The sequence below is a fragment of the Ophidiomyces ophidiicola genome (genome assembly GCF_022830035.1).
Source record: "Ophidiomyces ophidiicola strain CBS 122913 chromosome Unknown scaffold_3, whole genome shotgun sequence".
In the NCBI taxonomy this organism is placed as follows: domain Eukaryota; kingdom Fungi; phylum Ascomycota; class Eurotiomycetes; order Onygenales; family Onygenaceae; genus Ophidiomyces; species Ophidiomyces ophidiicola.
The window spans coordinates 1024351-1043175 of record NW_026054643.1 but is presented as its reverse complement, the minus strand read 5'-3'; the positions used below and the strand labels follow the sequence as shown (position 1 = coordinate 1043175).

At 48.1% G+C, this 18825-nt stretch overlaps 10 protein-coding genes across 10 annotated transcripts; 6 read left to right on the top strand and 4 right to left on the bottom strand.

Moving 5' to 3' along the window:
- Window positions 1-788: 788 nt before the first annotated feature.
- LOZ57_001380 (uncharacterized protein) lies at window positions 789-2057 on the top strand (the record flags this gene model as incomplete). Its single annotated transcript, XM_049250470.1, has 2 exons — window positions 789-831; window positions 886-2057. The coding sequence occupies 2 exons, from the start codon at window positions 789-791 to the stop codon at window positions 2055-2057; spliced, it is 1215 nt and encodes a 404-aa protein (XP_049110830.1).
- A 1297-nt stretch (window positions 2058-3354) lies between these two features.
- On the top strand, window positions 3355-5003 carry LOZ57_001379 (uncharacterized protein; the record flags this gene model as incomplete). The annotated part of the gene is made up of 3 exons (XM_049250469.1): window positions 3355-3446; window positions 3969-4449; window positions 4506-5003. The coding sequence occupies 3 exons, from the start codon at window positions 3355-3357 to the stop codon at window positions 5001-5003; spliced, it is 1071 nt and encodes a 356-aa protein (XP_049110829.1).
- Window positions 5004-5565: 562 nt separating this feature from the next.
- rpl35 (60S ribosomal protein L35, L29) lies at window positions 5566-6133 on the bottom strand (the record flags this gene model as incomplete). Its single annotated transcript, XM_049250468.1, has 4 exons — window positions 5566-5571; window positions 5633-5858; window positions 5935-6077; window positions 6131-6133. 4 exons carry the CDS (start codon window positions 6131-6133, stop codon window positions 5566-5568), a joined length of 378 nt encoding a protein of 125 aa, XP_049110828.1.
- A 263-nt stretch (window positions 6134-6396) lies between these two features.
- On the top strand, window positions 6397-7917 carry LOZ57_001377 (uncharacterized protein; the record flags this gene model as incomplete). The annotated part of the gene is made up of 2 exons (XM_049250467.1): window positions 6397-6720; window positions 6796-7917. The coding sequence occupies 2 exons, from the start codon at window positions 6397-6399 to the stop codon at window positions 7915-7917; spliced, it is 1446 nt and encodes a 481-aa protein (XP_049110827.1).
- A 434-nt stretch (window positions 7918-8351) lies between these two features.
- ISA2 ([4Fe-4S] proteins maturation) lies at window positions 8352-9422 on the bottom strand (the record flags this gene model as incomplete). Its single annotated transcript, XM_049250466.1, has 2 exons — window positions 8352-8720; window positions 9075-9422. 2 exons carry the CDS (start codon window positions 9420-9422, stop codon window positions 8352-8354), a joined length of 717 nt encoding a protein of 238 aa, XP_049110826.1.
- A 440-nt stretch (window positions 9423-9862) lies between these two features.
- LOZ57_001375 (uncharacterized protein) lies at window positions 9863-10542 on the bottom strand (the record flags this gene model as incomplete). The annotated part of the gene is made up of 3 exons (XM_049250465.1): window positions 9863-10183; window positions 10258-10377; window positions 10432-10542. 3 exons carry the CDS (start codon window positions 10540-10542, stop codon window positions 9863-9865), a joined length of 552 nt encoding a protein of 183 aa, XP_049110825.1.
- A 558-nt stretch (window positions 10543-11100) lies between these two features.
- On the top strand, window positions 11101-12341 carry LOZ57_001374 (uncharacterized protein; the record flags this gene model as incomplete). Its single annotated transcript, XM_049250464.1, has 4 exons — window positions 11101-11322; window positions 11378-11525; window positions 11591-11959; window positions 12049-12341. 4 exons carry the CDS (start codon window positions 11101-11103, stop codon window positions 12339-12341), a joined length of 1032 nt encoding a protein of 343 aa, XP_049110824.1.
- A 496-nt stretch (window positions 12342-12837) lies between these two features.
- BNA5 (Kynureninase (L-kynurenine hydrolase)) lies at window positions 12838-14435 on the top strand (the record flags this gene model as incomplete). The annotated part of the gene is made up of 4 exons (XM_049250463.1): window positions 12838-13003; window positions 13067-13404; window positions 13467-13941; window positions 14005-14435. 4 exons carry the CDS (start codon window positions 12838-12840, stop codon window positions 14433-14435), a joined length of 1410 nt encoding a protein of 469 aa, XP_049110823.1.
- Window positions 14436-14822: 387 nt separating this feature from the next.
- On the bottom strand, window positions 14823-15494 carry LOZ57_001372 (uncharacterized protein; the record flags this gene model as incomplete). Its single annotated transcript, XM_049250462.1, has 2 exons — window positions 14823-14898; window positions 14953-15494. The coding sequence occupies 2 exons, from the start codon at window positions 15492-15494 to the stop codon at window positions 14823-14825; spliced, it is 618 nt and encodes a 205-aa protein (XP_049110822.1).
- A 672-nt stretch (window positions 15495-16166) lies between these two features.
- Window positions 16167-18554, top strand: LOZ57_001371 (uncharacterized protein; the record flags this gene model as incomplete). The annotated part of the gene is made up of 5 exons (XM_049250461.1): window positions 16167-16405; window positions 16471-16546; window positions 16606-16970; window positions 17035-17463; window positions 17516-18554. 5 exons carry the CDS (start codon window positions 16167-16169, stop codon window positions 18552-18554), a joined length of 2148 nt encoding a protein of 715 aa, XP_049110821.1.
- Between the last annotated feature and the right edge of the window lie 271 nt (window positions 18555-18825).

The window sequence follows — 18825 nt, the reverse complement described above, 5'->3', positions numbered from 1 at the left end:
AGCCTGGGTGTTGGTTGGTGCTGGACGAGGTTGCGTCAGCACGGCAGGTGGAGTTCGGTTACATGCATGCGCCCCTCCCCACAGAGTCTGCTTGAATAAATCAGTACTCCGTACTCCGTATTATTTATGATTATTCAGACGTGCCATGGCCTGCGGGGAGGAGTCTCAAACCAAGTAATTTGCAATCGGCGCCGTGTTCCTGGGCCAGTCATGCTTGCGCGAGCCTTACTAAGCGCCACCAGCCGTGCGGCGGCTTGGGCGCGCTCTTGGCGCGCCGACTGGGAGAGCCGCCGCGACGAGCGAAACTCGCTCACCAGCTCTGGCGCACCGCAAACCCGCTTGCCAGACCGGCTGGCCATGCACCCAGAGACGCTCTGCGTCCTCTCGCCCTTGGCCGACGGTTTCACGGCCCAGCTAAGGCTCGAACCAGCAAATCCTGCCCGGCCAATTGGCTGCCTGTGATTACGCCTGGGGCTGAGCGGCCCTGTACGCCTCCCCCAAGCCGCTGAAGGTTTTACGCGGCGGAGTTCCCCAGAGTGGAAATGCACTCACGCCTCAGATCCATGTCAAACATGGCCAGGACCCTGTCCAGTCGCTGCCAGAATCATAATAAATATTAATAAGATTCTGGCTTGACCCATGCGGGTTTCCCCTGGATCGCCGTCAAAGTCTCTGCGGCCTCCAGTCACAGCGCAGCAATTATAAAGACGGTCCCAGTTCCCTTCGCCTCCGTTTGTTTACCTCTGCTACCACTTATTATTACAACCTTCGGTATCACTTGTCTGAAAATGCGGCTCTCTTCAGCCTTTTCCGTGGCCACACTGGCCCTGGGTGAGTTGCAGCCATAATGCCGCGCTACAAACCAACTCCTAACAGCTTCCTCAGCGTCAGGCGCCGTAGGTCAGACCGTTCAGCATGCGCCCTCGAGTGCCCAGGGAGTACAATTCCGCGTCAATGTCCCTTCAAACACTGCTTCGTCCGGGAATGGCCCCATTTTTATCCAGGTGGAGGCTCCGAGCAATATTCAATGGGTCGGCATAGGCCAGGGTAGCAGCATGAGAAATGCTAATATCTTTTTGGTCTACGGAGCATCCTCGAACAATGTCACCGTCTCACCGAGACTGGCAACAGGCCGCTTTGAGCCACCGGTGAACACTGCTACCAGGTTCTCGCTGGTCGACGGCACTGGTATCTCGAACGGCAAGATGACCGCCAATATCAGATGTGACAACTGCCTGACATGGGAAGGAGGGAACATGCGTCCGACGGATTCCGCTAGCTCATGGATCTGGGCTATGAAGAGTGGCAGTCCTCTCCAGTCCACCAGTATCAACGAGCGCATCAGGCGACACGACTCGCTGGGAACTTTCAACTTAGATCTCACCAGAGCTGTTGGTGGTTCTTCCAATAACCCCTTCCAGGGCCTCAGCTCTTCACCCAGCCCGAGCGGTCGACCGAACCCGACCGGCCGGCCTCAGCAGTCCGCGGCTTCCATCAAACGAACCTCGCATGCAGTACTCATGTCCACCACCTTTGTGGCTCTTTTCCCGCTCTTGGCTCTCAGCCTCTATGCCGTTCCCTCGCCCAAGACTGTTCCGTTTATCCACGCCCCTCTTCAGATGATCGCTTTGTGTCTCGCTATTGTTGGTTTCGGCATTGGTGTCTCGCTTGCAATCGACAACAACTCCTTGAATGGCTATCACCCCATCATCGGGATAGTCGTAGTTGCTTTTTTAGTGCTTTTCCAGCCGGCACTTGGCTTGCTACAACATCTGCACTTTAGAAAAACCGGTGGACGGAGCACCTTCGGCATCTTCCACCGCTGGGGTGGCCGTATTTTCCTTGTTTTGGGAATTGTGAATGGCGGACTTGGTTTCAAATACAGCGGGCTCGGCCAACCTGGTGTGGCTAGACCGGGCGCCATTGCGTATGCTGTTTTCTCGGCTCTCATTGCGTTCGTCTACACCGGTTTTATTTTGATTAAAACCATGCGGCCCCAGAATAAGGTGAATGTCAGAAGCGAGGAGCTCAAGGTGCTTGCGACCCAAACCAATTGAAGTGGTTGAGACGAATGCCAAGCTTGTAATGATACCCTTAAATCTTTTTTTTTTTCTTTTTAGCTATGTATGTCTTCCTGTGCTCTGTGTTTTGTGCCACAATTTGCAGGTATAACCTGCTTTTTAGGGAGCCATCTACAGTTGATTTCGATTGCTTATTCTGTCGTTATATCATGGTAGTCAGTTGATGAAATGGCTTGAGTTTCAAATTATTATCGAATCCTAAAAAACAAAACGTTGATGACACGCTGACATGGGCCATGCATGCCTGGGCAACATTTCGAATTGAAACGTAAATCGCCTGCCAAAACAAGCTCACATTTGGTTCGGTAACCCTGGGGGCACGAGATTTCGCATGGGGAGCCAATAATGCTCTCTGTTGCAGGGTACATCACAGCCTGTTTCAGTTGCGATCATAGGCGAGTGTCTGCCAAATTCTGATTAGTCTCATCACACATCCCATTCGCAGAAACACGGCATGAACTGAAATTTGCCTCAGGCACTTGAATCCCTTCACCATGTTTCAAACCTAGGATGTTCTTGCCAGGCCTACCAGCTCGCATCCCACAGGGGCGAAGGATCGTTAGTAGCCCCCATCTCAGAGCCTTATAAGTCCTAAAAATACTGTGGTCGGTTTAGAGTGCAAAAGTATCTGTTTGGCGGATTAAATTCGACTGATTCTTTTTGGGCGGTGGCGTTTTTCGGCGTCGAGAGCGCTAGGTGTTTTTTTAGGGCTCCTGATGGAATCCACAAGGAGCAAAAGGCTACCAAAGAATAATAACACAAGGCCAGGATGAGCTGCAGCACGGGCATGCAAAGACAAATGGCCTTGACCGTAAACCGTTCAAGAGTGGCGCCCCGTGCGAATGTCGCCGTTTTAAACGCCGCCCGCTGCTGGCTGGTTGCTGGCTAGGCGCGTGCGCGCGGGGGCGAACCGCACAATAATAAATGGCGTCTGATGTTCCGCGCCGCCCGCTACCTAACTAAGTTATGTAGCGCCCGCTAAGCTCAGCGCCCAGGGGAAAGCTCGCCCAAGCTTGGTGTATGTACTCCGTATCTCCTGGCCGTCACCCCTGAGCACGCAAGACTACTCCGTAGAGCTCGCCAGAGTGTGCTTGGTGCTTCCCAGCAAGTCTATTGCTTCTGCTTCCCCGGCATCCGGCCTATGGCTGTAGAGCACATGCGTACTTGCCGCTTGGGCCTCCATTGCTGCAGCTGGGTTTGGAATCCGCTGTTGTGTTGAGGCCGTGGCTCTCCCTCTCTGGTAGGTGTCTGGCTGACTTATCGTGAGCGCTCTATGCGAGTTATTCTAGCGCAATCGATGCAAATTCAACAAATGACTTATCCTACTCGACCTGACGGCGATTTCTTTGACCGATCTGTTTCAAGGTATGGAGTTTACATTCTACTCGTTTCCGTCCCCTTGTTGCTGTCGTTCTCATCTGGCTTTGAACACCAACCTCTTGGCTAATAAAAAAATACTTCGTCATACTAGTAGTAGGCTTTTCGGCGTAACAATACCCTTCTTGAGCCCTTTACCAAGACTCTCCCCTAATCGAAGCTTCCTGCTAGCGAAGTGTATCCCGAACTTCGAACCCGCCGAACGCTATGTCTGTAACCATTCTCAAATCCGAATATGACACTCTAGTGAGCCTTGTTCTCTTCATACTTTGAGCGAATTTGCTAATGACTTCTTGGGCAGCTTCGCAGGTCCCGCGAGTACGGTGTGTTGTACCTGGTCGACCATTCACTGGACAGTTTCTAAATAGATATTTTTTGTGGTGGCTAGAGACATTGAAGCACGCTCTGATCCAAGGCGGAATTCCCCAGTCGTCACTTGACGTGAGAGCTCTTGTCTTGACGTTCGTTGAGACTACCCTACTTACACCTCTGTAAGACCTTGATCTATAGCTCAGAAAATTCTTTTGGGGTACCACAAGAAGACACTTCTCCAACGCTGAATTCCGATGCTCAGTTGAAACCGTCCGTGCATGAGAAGTATGATGACCCTGGACACTTGACCGTTGGCCCGTACCGCCCGTCCTACCATTGTCCTAAAACCCCCGTAATAAGAACACCCGTGCGCCATAGCTCAGTCGACCCCGATGATATTTCGGTTCCTAGTGATGGAAAGCTGGATTCTCCTTATTCCGCTGAGGGGCCAGTCAAATACCGCGGGAATGGTCCCGATAACCGCACTGTCACCCTGAAGGGAATTCCCGATCGGGCTACCTACGCTGATGTCATCGGAGCCATTCGTGGAGGGCGTGTCTTGGATATATTTTTTCGATCTAGGGATCATATGGCTAGTATCTCTTTTGCTGAAAGCACAGCGGCTCAACAATTTATGGCCCATACTAAACGATATCGTTTTTATATACTTGATAAACCGGTACGTTGGTCAACGTTTTGGTGAGGTATTACCATTCACTGACAAAGGAATTGTAGGTCGACGTCTCTTGGGCCGATCGCCCATTCATTCTATCGCAATACATTGCCACACAAATTTCCAACGGTGCATCGAGAAATATTTTGATTCGCGGCGTCCACCCAAATGTGACTGAGGCCCAGATCCGAGAGGACATGAAGCATATTCACAATTTAGTCATAATATCTGTTACCTTTTCCCAAAGAAACGCATATATCTCTACCAATTCCGTCCAAAAAGCATCGTACGCTCGCAATTGCATGAGGTCCCGAATGCCGTATAAGATGATGAGAATCGAATTCTACCCCGATGAGTGTGCTGGATCGTTGCGAAGATCTCCACCATTACGAAGGAAAGAAGCCTCTCCACAGGCAAAAAAATTGAATCCAATGGCCAATCGGTTCGAAATACTCCATTTAGACGAAAGTGATGATGATTCCGATGGATTGGACCGACTTAAAATCTATGATTCTGTGCCACAGGGTGCCAGATGGTCCGATATAGCCATCACTGTTTGAAATTTCCCTTTGCCTGAACTATGGAAAATTGGCCATCTTTCCTACTATCTTTTACATCGAAGCCTATTTTTCTGCATTGCGTAGCGTTCGGTGTGCATGCATGTCTCATTGGAAGCATCTCTCACCTTTTTTATCTGTTACAAGCAAGGTCTTAGGGTTGTGGAAATCAGGCCACTTTTTACTTATCATATTTCTTCTTGTTAGATACCCTATATCATTGCATCTTGCTCGGTTTGAAGGGGAAGGGATTTTCTATAGTCAGAGTTTTATGATGCATTCCGTCATTCTCTGCCTTTTTAATATTGGTAGCGTTGAGCTGTCCGCATCAAACCATACCTTTGCCGCTCAACTATCTAGCATGAACAACATGCGTAAATAATCATTTAGCTTCACTTCTAGTAGTACGGAGTAGTCTGAGTGCTCTATACGCATCTATATCTCCTATGTCGATTTGTACATATCCATGACGTGACAAACTACCGCTTAGATACGATAAGCACAAAGCACTCAGCAACTGAAGCGAAACAGAAATAGAGAAAAATAGTGTATGCCCCCCTTGTATTCAAGCCTAGGTAGAAACAAGATTAGTGATCATAATCGCAAGATATGCATAAGTGAAGTTATTATACCTTTACAGCATATTTTCGCTGGGGAAAATGTGTTCGTTTCTTTTGCTGTTTCTCTGTGATACGTGAGGCTTCATGCTTTGTGAGTTGTCTGCGGATGGCACGAGTTCGTTTTGGTCGAAGGTCAAGTGGAAGATATTTTTTGTTCTTGTAGAAGAGACGAAGTTGTGCTCGTTGATTTGCATTGATAACTGTGAGGACTCGCGCGACAGATTTGCGAAGATCATGACTATTATTGTCAATGACAGGTCTTTATCAGCCTTTTAAATCTTCAAAACTCGAAGTCAAAAATAACTCTCACTTACATTCTGGTGAGCTTAGATGCAGCACCTCCAGCAATCTTTTGAACACGTAGCTGGCCTAATTCAGTTTTAAGCTCATCTAATTGTTTGACGAGTTCATCCTTGCTCTTGCCCCAGAGTTGTCCAGTCTTCACCTTTGCAGTTGACTATGGATTATTCTTTAGTCATGTATGCTAGCTTGGATAGAATATTCACATACCATGGTGATAGAATAGGCTGGTTGTTGAAAAATGGTTGACGAGAAGTTGTTAATGGATTGTGGGCCTAGGGTTTTTGCCGTCAGAGCTGGCTAGGCGAGATCGGTCACATGATTGATTAGTTAACTAACTACCTAGGTTTCGAAATCCGCCAATTCCACCACAAAAATCTACGTTCGAAGCAACCCCAACGTCCACGCGGGCGAGACACCTTACGCACGCCGCGTTTAAGCTCAATACTCAAGGTATTGTCTTCGCTACCACGAGAATGTCCGTCGACGTCCACTCAGCGTACCCAGCAAGCCGGCAACCTGCCAACTTGCAGGATGAATCCGATGTCGAAGAAGAGGCCCTGGTAAACAACTATAAAGAGCAGGTACACTTCGACGATGGAATGAGCGAGTTGGAGCACACTACGTCGCTAGGAGCTACTTCACAATCGCAAGGGATTCAGGCCCAGCTGGCGGCTGCGGCCACCCCGTTGGAATTCCAGGCGACCCTCGAAACGAAATTTGCGAGTTACGATAACTATTGCAGTCTGTTTCACTATATTTTGAATTCGGACGGGCCGGTGGATTTAGAGGTGCCTTCGGTAGGCTGTCCTGCTGCTATTTGATGTCATTCCTGTACTAGGAAGGCTGCGACGCTAATTTTTATATACTGTTAGTATTACTGGGCATGGGATGTGATTGATGAGTTCATCTACCAATTTGAATCCTTCTGCCGTTACCGGAATCGGGTTGCGCGAACCGGGTCGAATGAAGAGGAAGCACAGCTCTTGCGAGAAAACCCAAACACATGGGGCTGCTACTCTGTACTCAATGTCCTCTACTCGCTTATCCAGCGCTCTCAGATTAATGAGCAGCTCGCCGCTATCAAGGCCAACGAGGACCCAATGACCGTTGCTGGAGATTATGGCTCTCGCCCCCTCTATCGTATGCTGGGGTACTTCTCAATCATCGGGCTTCTACGTGTCCACTGCTTGTTGGGCGATTTCAGCCTCGCGCTCAAGACCCTGGATGACATTGAAATGAACAAAAAAGCCATGTTTGCCCGGGTTATGGCTGCCCATTTTACCACGTATTACTATGTTGGTTTCTCCTACATGATGATGCGCCGCTATGCGGACGCCATCCGCACCTTCAGCCACATCTTGGTCTACGTCTCGAGAACCAAGAATTTTCAAAAGGGCCGAGAGAGCTTCGATGCGATTGCCAAGAAGAATGACCAAATTCTTGCGCTCGTGGCCATCTGTGTCGGTTTCCACCCTACCCGGCTGGACGATACCATCCATTCCGCCCTGCGTGAAAAGTATGGCGATCAGTTCATCCGTCTACAACGTGGAGGCCCGGATGCCCTCCCTCTTTTCGAGGAATTATTCCGCTCTGCTTGCCCGAAATTTATCAGCCCCACTCCCCCAGATTTTGACAATCCATCTCTCAACGTCGACCCTGTCGATCACTACACAGCTATCTTTATGGATGAAGTCCGTAACACCCTGTGCAACCCAACCGTCAAATCATACCTTAAGCTCTATACAACCATGGATTTGAAGAAACTTGCTGGTTTCCTCGACATTGAACCCGAACAGCTTCGCTCGTGGCTCCTCGTCAACAAGCTTCGCAGCCGGCAAGTCAGATGGTCCGAAGGCGGTCTTTTGGAGGGTGAAATTGTCAATTCCAGCGATCTGGACTACGCTATTGAAGGGGATTTGATACATATCAGCGAAGCTAAAGCTGGAAGAAGATTGGTGGACTGGTATTTGCGTAACCTTGCCCGGACTTACTAGGTGCTCCATGACGAAATAGAAAATGCTATGATGAACGGTGGTTTAATATCATGTCCCATGAAAAACAAGTGTGTCTAACGGCTAACTATTGGGGGTATGGAGTCAGTGTTGGTTTTTGTCCAATAACTTCTAACTCAAATTTTTTTTTCGTTTCCAGCAAATACAGAAATTTTCTTCTCATGTTCGGCGCTGATGGCCACTAAAATCTTAAATCGCTATGCTAATGAAGTTTTCCTATTGTACCCTCCTACTTTCATGCTAAGGGCTAAGAAGCAAGGGTGATTCTGTGGTATACAATACCTATGTTGTGTACTATACAGGCGGGGCCAAGAAGGATAGATAGAGTTGGATTACAAAACATCCTGATGTCTCTTGTAAACAGTGAGGGCTCGCCAAAATTATTTTTGAGGGATCTGTATTTTATATTTTCTCCGTCACTCTGGAACATCGAAGCTTGTTCCACATCCACAACTGCTTGTAGCCCTTGGATTATTCACAACTTTGAACTGACTTCCTATCAGCTCGATTGTGTAATCGATTGTACTGCCCCTCAGCAGTTCCAGCGAGGCAAGATCCATAACAACTTTTGCCTGTCCAGCGGGTGGTGTGGATTCATCTTCAGCAGTTGCTTCAAAAACAGTGTCGTCTTCAGAATCGATTTTCGAAGCTGGGTCCAGGGACATGAGATATTGGAATCCGTGGCAGCCGCCGCTGGTGACGGTGACGCGGAGATGGTCGTAGGGTTCGGAATTTGAAGTTAGGGATGGTTTGGAGGTTACAGGATTTGTTAGTTCTCGAAGACGCTGGCAAAGTATATGTTAGCAAATCCATATTTTGGGTAATCCACAAAATACCCATAGTGAAAAAAGATACAAACAAGATTCCCCCGAAAAAAAAACATACAACAGCCGGGATTCGCTGGTGGTCACCCACCCAACTACTAGCCGGCCGGCAAGTGGCTTAAGTACGGCTGAGCGGACGGGAAGCCCTGTATTCCACTTCCTATGGTCGTATGTGCTAGGAGTATTAAACAACACGCACTATGATGGGGACCAAGGATTCTCTTGCGATCAAAATAGTGGGCCTCATATTTCCTTGGAGCACCATTCCGCGAATGAAGGGCCACTGCGCGCTCCCACAAAACAATTCTGGCATACCTTTTCAGCACGAGAGGAAATTTCAATCGTCATGGGGCTTCCATCATCGTCCACCCTCGGGTTCAAAGATGCTGTTGTAGCGAGCCTCGTAGCTGTGGTTGAAAAGCGCAGTCGGCGATTTGATGAGGTTCGGTTATGTGTTTGCGTTCGACTAAGTTGCGATAACCAGGGTTCAGGGACTAGAGACGAGACCAACGGCGCATCTTGTGCTCGAAAGAAGAATCTGGGGGAATTAAATTTGGTTTTCGGACTCGATGAGAATAGGCATCGTGATGGTTGAGACTGAGGCGCAGAGCTATGAACTTTGGTGGCACGGCGGCCTGCAGTAACGAGCGCCCGCTGTGACATTGGATAAACACAGGGCTATAATTTAGGGATATTCCACCACAACAAAGCAGCTGGCATTCAGCAAAGGGTCTTGGGCAGTTTGGATGCTTTTTCGGCCTTTCCTGCGGCGGAGGCGAATTAGTAATCGCCGCCGTCTGAAGCGGCGGCAATTAGGACTCCGCCGATTGGAAGCTCACCACACCGCCTAGTTAAATACCTACTCTCGGATTTACTATTGGCCCGGCTCATTCTCCGCCTGAGGCCCAATATGAGTCAAAGACTTAACAAGAAATATCATAAAAATTACGGCATCGATTCGTTCGCAGGGGGAAGATTAACTGCTACTACGGTGTACTCCGTACATTATTCAAATACTTGAACCCAAAAACATTTCTGCACCTTGTTCTTATCCGCATCAATTGCAAGAGTTAAAAGTGCTTCTCGTTATGTTTTGAACAGCCCTAGTACTCGGGGAATTCTCTCCACATGATGTCGGCAATGCGATCCATTGGTGCCTGCATGAAGGCCGCTGCAGTCTCAAAGTACGGCTGAGTTGGTGCGTTCGGGTGTGCCCGAGTTGGCATCAAGATCTTAGTACGCTCGAATCTCCTCGAGATCTGTTGAGACTCAGGAGGGTCTAGAACGGACTCGAGGGACGGAAGATCTTCTTCCTGCTCCTCGTCGATATGTTTGTTGAGCTTTGTCATAATGGAGTCCAACGTTGGTCTATATCGTGGATCACTTGGAGACATTTCCTGGAATTGGGCCAGCATCTCCTTGATCTTCGTTTATCACGGCCACTCGTCAGTTTATTTCTGTTCTATTCCTGGGGGAGAAATGCAAGTCTAGAAGATACCTGTCTGTTTTCATTGCGATCTTTGTCCGCTATGATCTTGCCGTGATCCATATGGGATTCAAGGGCCGGGTATACAATGAGCTCTTCCGCCACTGTATAACGGGCTAGTTCCCAAACGAACTATCCTCATTCTTTCAGCGCAAGAAGTTTTATGCAACTTGGACATTTCATTACCTGGTTTCCCCAGCGCTCCTTGGTTTCATTGTCCTGCGCTTCAATGATGTGCTGGTAATTGTTTCGCATCTCCTGCTGGTCCTTTTTGATCACATCGGAAATACGACTCATCTTGGCAATTGATCTATATCGATGGCTTGTAATATTTGTATGTGAGGTACCTTTTGGTTTTTAAGCAGTTTCTTGTAGTACCCGAGCAATTTCAGAGACTCCCAAACCCCCACCTGGCAAGATGGCGGGGCTATATATATAAGCTAATTGAGCTGGAGTTAGTAGACAAACGAGTCTCTGGAAAGCTGGCAGTCATTGGTAGGATTCGAAGACGGTCTCTCATCAACGTCATTCCTGGGGCGTTTTTCAAATCTCTGGAAACTTGTTACCTGGTGCGCAAGTAAGACGGAAGTATGCTTGTTATAGATAACTGAATAATCATAAACCTACGGACTGCTACTCTTGTACCGAAGGCTGCTGTGGTAGGTAGCCTGTATAACATATATCAGCGTAGCCTGTAGAAACGAGGAATTGTCTTGGAAACACTTCGGTGCTTCGCATAGACTTGCGTTTCTGGGTTCACGGCTGGCCCCACCAGCTAACGACCATGCATTGAAGCATAGTCAATCAGCCACGACAAGCTCTCCATTTACAAAATAGAGTCATAGAGTCCTCGAGATGACTTCACTTGTTGAAATCGACTCTCTTGAAATCACAGTTATCGTCGACAATGAATTGGATGTCATGTCCCCGCCGGCGCCTAACACAGTTCAGGCAACTGGCTTGTTAGGCAACATAGCGATGGAGTCCCCCTACACTCTATGCAACCGCGGAGATGCATCAAAAGAGCTTCGTATGAGCAACATTTGCTGCTCTGCCCATGGGCTTTCAGCGATGATTGTAAGCATGACAACGGCAGCCGCCGTGGGCAGTAGTTAATATGTTCCGCATCTAGACAGCAACAAAGGGCGACATCAAACATACAATATTATTCGATACTGGGCCAGAAGAAGAGGTCTGGGAGCGCAATGCAAACCGACTACGAGCCGATATTTCAACAATTGAGCTGATTCATCTATCACACTGGCATCGAGATCATTCAGGTATGACTTGTTTCCTAAGACCTGCTAGAAATTCCACCCCTAAATGCCTACATGGAAATGGCTAGGCGGTATGCTTCGTGCCATTCGAATGATCAGGGAGGCTCGACTCGCGAAAGGTGATAGTAACCAGCATCTTGTGGTCGACTTGCACGAGTCAAGGCCCGATTATCGGGGGTTTACAATGGGAACCGAAATATTCTCGCTTGAAGCGGACCCCACTTTTGAGGAGATCGAAGATGCGGGCGCTCAAGTTGAGAAAAGCACTTCCCCGCACACTGTCCTGGACGATATGTTTCTAATTTCGGGCGAAATTCCGCGGCGGACAGAGTACGAGGTTGGGTTGAAGAACGCCGTCCGGTTTGATAAGTCAGCTGGGAAATGGAACAAGGACGAAATGATAGCCGACGAGCGCTTTCTTGCCTGCAGCGTAAAAGGTAAGGGTGCGAGGCTACCACTGCGCTTAAGATCACTTTCGAGAATCACTTGGCGAATTGACTCTGACATGCACTAACAAGGTCTCTAGGCAAGGGTGTTGTTATATTCACTGGCTGCAGCCATGCCGGTGTTGTAAACACATCGAGACACGCAGTCGATTTGATTGGAAAAGACGTGCCTGTCTACGCAATTTTTGGTGGCTATCATCTCGCAGGCAGTGAGGCGGCTCAGATCCGCGCAACCGTGATGGACCTCAAAGCTTTGGAGCCGAAAATGTTGCTTCCAGGCCACTGTTCCGGCTGGAGAGTGAAGCACGAAATCGAGCAGCAAATGCCAGGCCGTTTGGTCCCGTCGTCGGTTGGCGCCAAACTGGCATTTTAGTAGAAGTATTTTGTAGAATCGCGTACGGAGTATTTCGCAGGGCTTAGTTTTATGGAAGATGCAGCCCGCAGTACTCCGTGGTTACAACCTACTAGATACTAAGTAGCTGATGGCAAAGAACGAACTGGACTTGACTGAAAATATCTCCAAATCTTTGAGGATGCTTCGTTGGATTATACTCCGCACCCCAGAGATTTCAACCCCGGCTGGATACGGCTATTTCATGCAAGCTTTGCGCCACCGGAGCATCACAGACGCCAAAGTGTGCGGGCCGCGCACCGGCGACATGCAGGGCAAGCAGCTGGAACGCCGGGCAGCGGATGAGGGGGACAGAGGGATAAAGAGTGCCCGCCATTCGCCTTCCCTGCCCTGCAGCTGGAGTTTAGGATAGTTAAGCATTCGAAGAGCGCCTGCGCAATCTTTGAGCCACGCTTGATAGACCTAACTAGTTATAGCAGGGTGTAATAATATCTCATTTACTTATCTCGCAATCGCCATGTCCAACGGGACCACCCACTCTTACCGAGGCGATGACCGCTCTTTTACCAGGGAATACGCCCAATCTTTGGATGCTCAAGACGCGCTTCGCACCTTCAGAGACGAGTTCATTATCCCGTCGAAAGCAGACCTGAAGAGAGAGACGCTCGCCATCCCGGAAGGAGGTATGACCCGCATTGCCCGCAAAGCGATAGCATACGCAGTACAGTGACTAACATCATGTTTAGAGAGCCCGTCTGAGGACTGCATATATCTCTGTGGAAACTCTTTGGGTATCCAGCCCAAGAACACTCGCACCTACGTTGACCGTCTTCTACAGACATGGGCAACCAAGGGCGTTCTTGGGCATTTTGTGAGACTCGAGGACTCGCCTTTCCCACCGTATATGGAGTTCGATGATACTGCGGCTAAACTTATGGCTGATGTCGTTGGCGCACTTCCAAGCGAAGTCGCTGTCATGAACACTCTGACGGGAAACCTGCATCTGCTTATGGCTAGCTTTTACCGACCTACCAAAGAGAAGTATAAGATTATTATTGAGGGAAAGGCCTTTCCTAGCGATCATGTATGTATTCCTTGCTTCTCCTAGTATGGTTACCGTCCTGAGTGGCTAACTATTTACTCTAGTATGCGGTGGAGTCCCAAGTTCAGCTACATGGCTTTGATCCGAGGGATGCCATGGTGCTCATTGAACCAGATGATCCGAAACTCCCGTTTCTTCCAACTGAGAAAATATTAAAGATCATCGATGAGCATGCTTCTAGCACTGCCCTTATCTTACTCCCGGGTATTCAGTACTATAGCGGTCAATATCTTGATATCCCAACAATCACGGCCCACGCCCACTCTAAAGGGCTTATTATTGGGTGGGATTGTGCGCACGCTGCTGGAAATGTAGAACTCAAGCTTCATGAATGGGATGTGGATTTCGGAGCTTGGTGCACATATAAATACATGAATTCTGGACCTGGTTCTATGGGAGCATTGTTTGTGCATGAAAAGCATGGTAAGGTTGATATGAAAAACCAGGAAAATCCCTACAGACATCGTCTGTCAGGATGGTGGGGTGGAGATAAGGGACTTAGATTCCTTATGGAAAACAGTATGTGCCTTTCAACTGCAGAGAGTGTAAGATTCACATTATCTAACGTTTTTTTTTTACAAGACTTTGTTCCTCGTTCGGGTGCCGGTGGATTCCAGATCTCGAATCCTTCTGTGTTGGACATGAGTGCTGTCTTGGCTTCACTAGATCTCTTCGATAGAGCTACTATGTGCGCTCTCCGAAAGAAGTCACTGGCGCTTACTGCATATCTCGAGCACTTGCTGCTCAATTCTCCCGACGATGTTCGCCCCACTGACGAACCATTCACGATCATTACCCCGCTGGATCCTAGCGCACGAGGTGCTCAGCTCAGCGTGCTATTGAAACCGGGACTTCTTGACACCGTATTTGCTCATTTACTTGACAACGGTGTTATTCTTGATGAAAGGAAGCCGGATGTGATCCGTGTCGCACCCGCTCCATTGTACAACACCTTCACCGATGTGTGGGATTTTGTTCACATATTCTTTGATGCCTGCCGCAAGGCTGCGTGAAATAACCATCTGAGGCATGGCTACTAGTGTCTGCTAAAGCCCTGATGGATGTATGTACGACATCTTAGAGCGTTAGATATCAGTATAGACTATAAAAAGGTTACCATTATATACTCTTTTAGCGAACCCTTGTTTGCAAAGGTTTCATTTCCGAGTAGCGTTTTCATCACAGCACAATCTTCAACTTGTAGATAAAGTTTGGCTGACCAAAAATATGCACACTTAATACCTGATTATACATAGACGCAGCAAGTCGACAGTGCATAGAAAGGCGTCTAGATCGCTGCAGAATTGTAGAAAGTATATCAGAGTCAAATAGGTGGGAGTCGAGAAATCGTAAGCCGCTCATATTACTTGAAAAGCAGTAGCTTTAGCCATTGACATCAATTATCTAAATGCAAAGTACGCCCGCTCCAAGGGCACCCTTTCTACCTCCCAAGCAAGCCAGTCCGACCTCGTAGTTCTAGGAAGTATTCGTTAGCGAAGCTCATATACAAAATACCAGGGCCCCACGTACGGTAATAATCCCATTCCATTAACCTTCCATACTCCCAGCGCCAAAAGCAAAAACTGCATCAAAATATAAACTATTTTTACGCCAATTAATTGGGTCTTGATCCCTTCTGTCTCAAACTTCACAAATGTAGAGTTTGTTGCAACCAAGCCTTGAATTGGGCCTTTGAACAACATGAACACCATCATGATGCTAAAAATCTGCAAGCTATTTCCAGACATATACATCATTATCGCGTTCATGGGTATCTGTTTGGCGGGAGCAAAGGCGATTTCCCAAGCCTTTTTGAGCTTCAGCGCATCTGTTTCGGAGGACTTGCGTGCTGAAGCCGCTGCGGAGGCCGCTAGCTGAGAGGGTTTCTGCTTTTGATACGGGTATGGATTAGACTTTATTTTGAGCATAGATGCTTTGGTGCTCACTTGTTTTGTGCTTGCTTTGGATGGGGGTGAGTAGCCTGGAGGATCGGGAATGTTCGCTTTTGAAGGCCGCGGAGGCGGAGTGTTCATATCGATGGCCCATTTGGGAAGAGGCTCGATCGAGGCCATCGTAAATTTGATGAGAGCCAAGTGCAAGAAGCCAGTAACACCGAGCGAGCCGGTGGAGTTTACTGCGCAGCTTGCAAGAGCAAACAAGTAGGTTATGTTTGTCCAGATTGTTGGTGGTGACGATACATACATATGTAGTTACTCCGTATCGTTTGGTCGAACTCAATCTGGCGCCCCAGAACCATCAACGCAGCTCTCAACACGCGCCCCCCATCAGTCTACGCACAATTCAACCGAAACAGAATCCCCATCTGATCCGGGAGGGAATGAGAGAATCCTATAGTATTTCAGGCCCCCTCTGCGCCCGCCGCTCCATGTGCTTGTCGTCAACGCAGTCCCGAAGCAACTAGCCCTGTGGCCTCTCCCTTGTCACTGCTACCTCGACCAATCCTCAAGAGCTTTCTCCGCAGTTAGCCAGCAGCCATCGGGATGAGCTCGAGCGGGGGAGATGCGAAGCTCTTCGCGCGGGTAGGTCATCTACCCCCCCCCCCCCCCCCCCCCCCCCCCCCCCCCCCCCCCCCCCCCCCTTTTCAACCGCCCTTGCTCTCTATTTTATCGCCCAAGTGGTACACAACTGTCAGACCCTTAAGGAGATGCGGTGCATGCTGCGCTTTTCATGCCCTTCTTACCACTGGTCCCCTTTATGATTTTACCCTCACATCGCACGTCAGAATGTTTATGCTGCCTCATGCATCAAGCTCACTATGGATTTCTCACACAAAACAGGGCAAGGTCAATGAACTCCGCATCGAGTTGCATAGCGGCGGAAAGAAGGACAAGAATCACTCCGCAAAGAAGATTACGCTGAAGAAGATTGTGGCGAATATGACGATGAGCAATAACGATATGATTGCGCTCTTTCCGGATGTTATTGAATGCATGACTATATCGAGTCTAGAAATCAAGAAAATGTAAGGAATGCGGTTACTGGAGGGAGTTGATATGGTACACCGCTGCTAACTCGTATACAATCCAGGTGCTTTCTATTCCTTGTTAATTATTCAAGAACGAAACCGGATGTAGCGATGAAAGCGCTACCGCTTTTAATAGATGTATGCATACCGCCAATAGAATATATCTCTGTAATCCCAAATCGCTAATGCTTTGACAGGATATGAATGATACGAATCCCCTTATCCGCGCTCTTGCCTTACGTACCATCTCCTATATACATGTACGCGATTTTGTTGAGGCCACTGTTCAACCTTTAAAACGGTTACTCAACGACGGCGACCCTTACGTCCGCAAGACTGCTTGTTTTGCCGTTGCCAAACTCTATGACCACGATAAAAAGCTGGTTGAAGCATCAGATTTAATTGAAAAATTAAATGCCATGCTAAAAGATGATAATCCGACGGTTGTATCCAGTGCGCTGGCCGCATTAATGGATATCTGGGAAAGAAGCGAGGCTATCACGCTTACAATTGACTACACAAGCGCATCAAAAATGATATCTATCCTCCCAGATTGCTCTGAGTACGTTCTCTCCTTCATTCTATGTCTCTCTAGCGGTAGAGTGAGCTGACTTGGCTGAATGTAGATGGGGTCAGACATATATCCTCGAGGCATTGATGTCATACGTACCCCGAGAAACATCGGAAGCCCTGCTTTTGGCCGAAAGAATTGCACCGCGCCTCTCCCACTCGAATTCTTCGGTTGTCTTAACCTGTATTCGTGTGATACTCTACCTAATGAACTACATCGCCGATCAAAAGCAAATTACCTCCCTAGCACGTAAACTTTCACCGCCACTAGTTACCCTTCTATCAAAAGGGCCTGAAGTTCAATACTTGGCCCTTCGAAACGCAATTTTAATCCTACAAAAACAGCCGGAAGTGCTGAGAAATGATATCCGCGTCTTCTTCTGCAAATACAATGACCCAATTTATGTCAAGGTTACGAAACTTGAGTTGATTTTCATGCTAGCGACCAAAGAAAATATTTCCATCGTGTTAACAGAGTTGAGAGAGTAAGTCCTATAATAAAACCGTTATCTATTGCTAGATTTAACGCCATCATAGGTATGCTACAGAAATCGATGTCCATTTTGTGCGGAAGGCAGTACGGGCGATTGGCAAACTAGCTATTAAAATCGAATCTGCATCGAGCCAATGCATAGAGACATTGTTGGATCTTGTCAGTGCCAAAGTCCCCTACATTGTTCAAGAAGCAACCGTTGTTATCCGGAACATATTCCGGAAGTATCCAAATCAGTATGAGGGTATAATAGGTGCTGTGATGAAACATATTGATGAACTTGATGAGCCGGAAGCTAAAGCAGCTATTATTTGGATTATCGGACAATACGCGGATCGGATAGAAAACTCCGATGTCTTTTTGCAGGACTTTTTAGCTACATTTCATGATGAGCCTGTCGATGTTCAACTAGCGCTTCTTACAGCAACTGTGAAGCTCTTTATACAACGACCAACTAAGGGACAGCAGTTAGTCCCCCAAGTGCTAAAATGGTGCACAGAAGAGACAGATGATCCGGATCTTCGTGATAGAGGGTTCATGTACTGGCGTCTCCTTTCCACAGACCCTGCTGCTGCGAAATCGGTTGTAATGGGAGAGAAACCGCCTATTACGGCCGAAAGTGAGCGTTTGGATCCTCGTACCCTCGAAGAGCTATGTTTAAACGTGGGTACTCTCGCGACAGTGTACTTGAAACCTGTACAACAAGTGTTCCGAAGCGCGAGGCCAAAGCGTCTGGGTCAGAGTCCGGCGCTACAAAAGTCGACCACGGATGAAGCTGCCGATACACCCTTTTCAATACCGATATCCACCCTTCTTGCCACGGGAAACCAGTCAAATTCTAATGCTGGTGTTGAAGCTGGAGCAGCAAAGGGTGATATGTCTGCAGCTGTGAACACTGCAGATATGTATTTTGCTGGGTTAGGCAGTCAGCAGTTGTCTGCCATGAGTTTGAATGGTGGTGGCGCTACACATGGTGGCCTGAGCGGCCAGCAACCGCAGTATATTGTCAATCAGAGTGGACAACACGCATATCAACCGCAGGAAATAGGAGGTGCTGCAACTGGGGAACTGTTGCTCATTTAGGTACTATATTAGCTTTTTGTACGGATTTGGATAGTGAAACAAGTGCCAGTTGTGTAAATATATGTGCTGTCTGTCAATCAGTATATGCATGGGAGATTGGAGCTAGGAGTGACTGGTTGTTTTTTATAAATGCAATGCTCTCTCAGTGGTTGTCCATCAAGATCTGTTCCATAAACATAGCCCTTGATCTGTCTATGATATTATGTGCAAAGCAGGTGCAGTCAGAGTCCAGTTTTCGGCTCAGATAGTACACAGAATATAACCAACATAC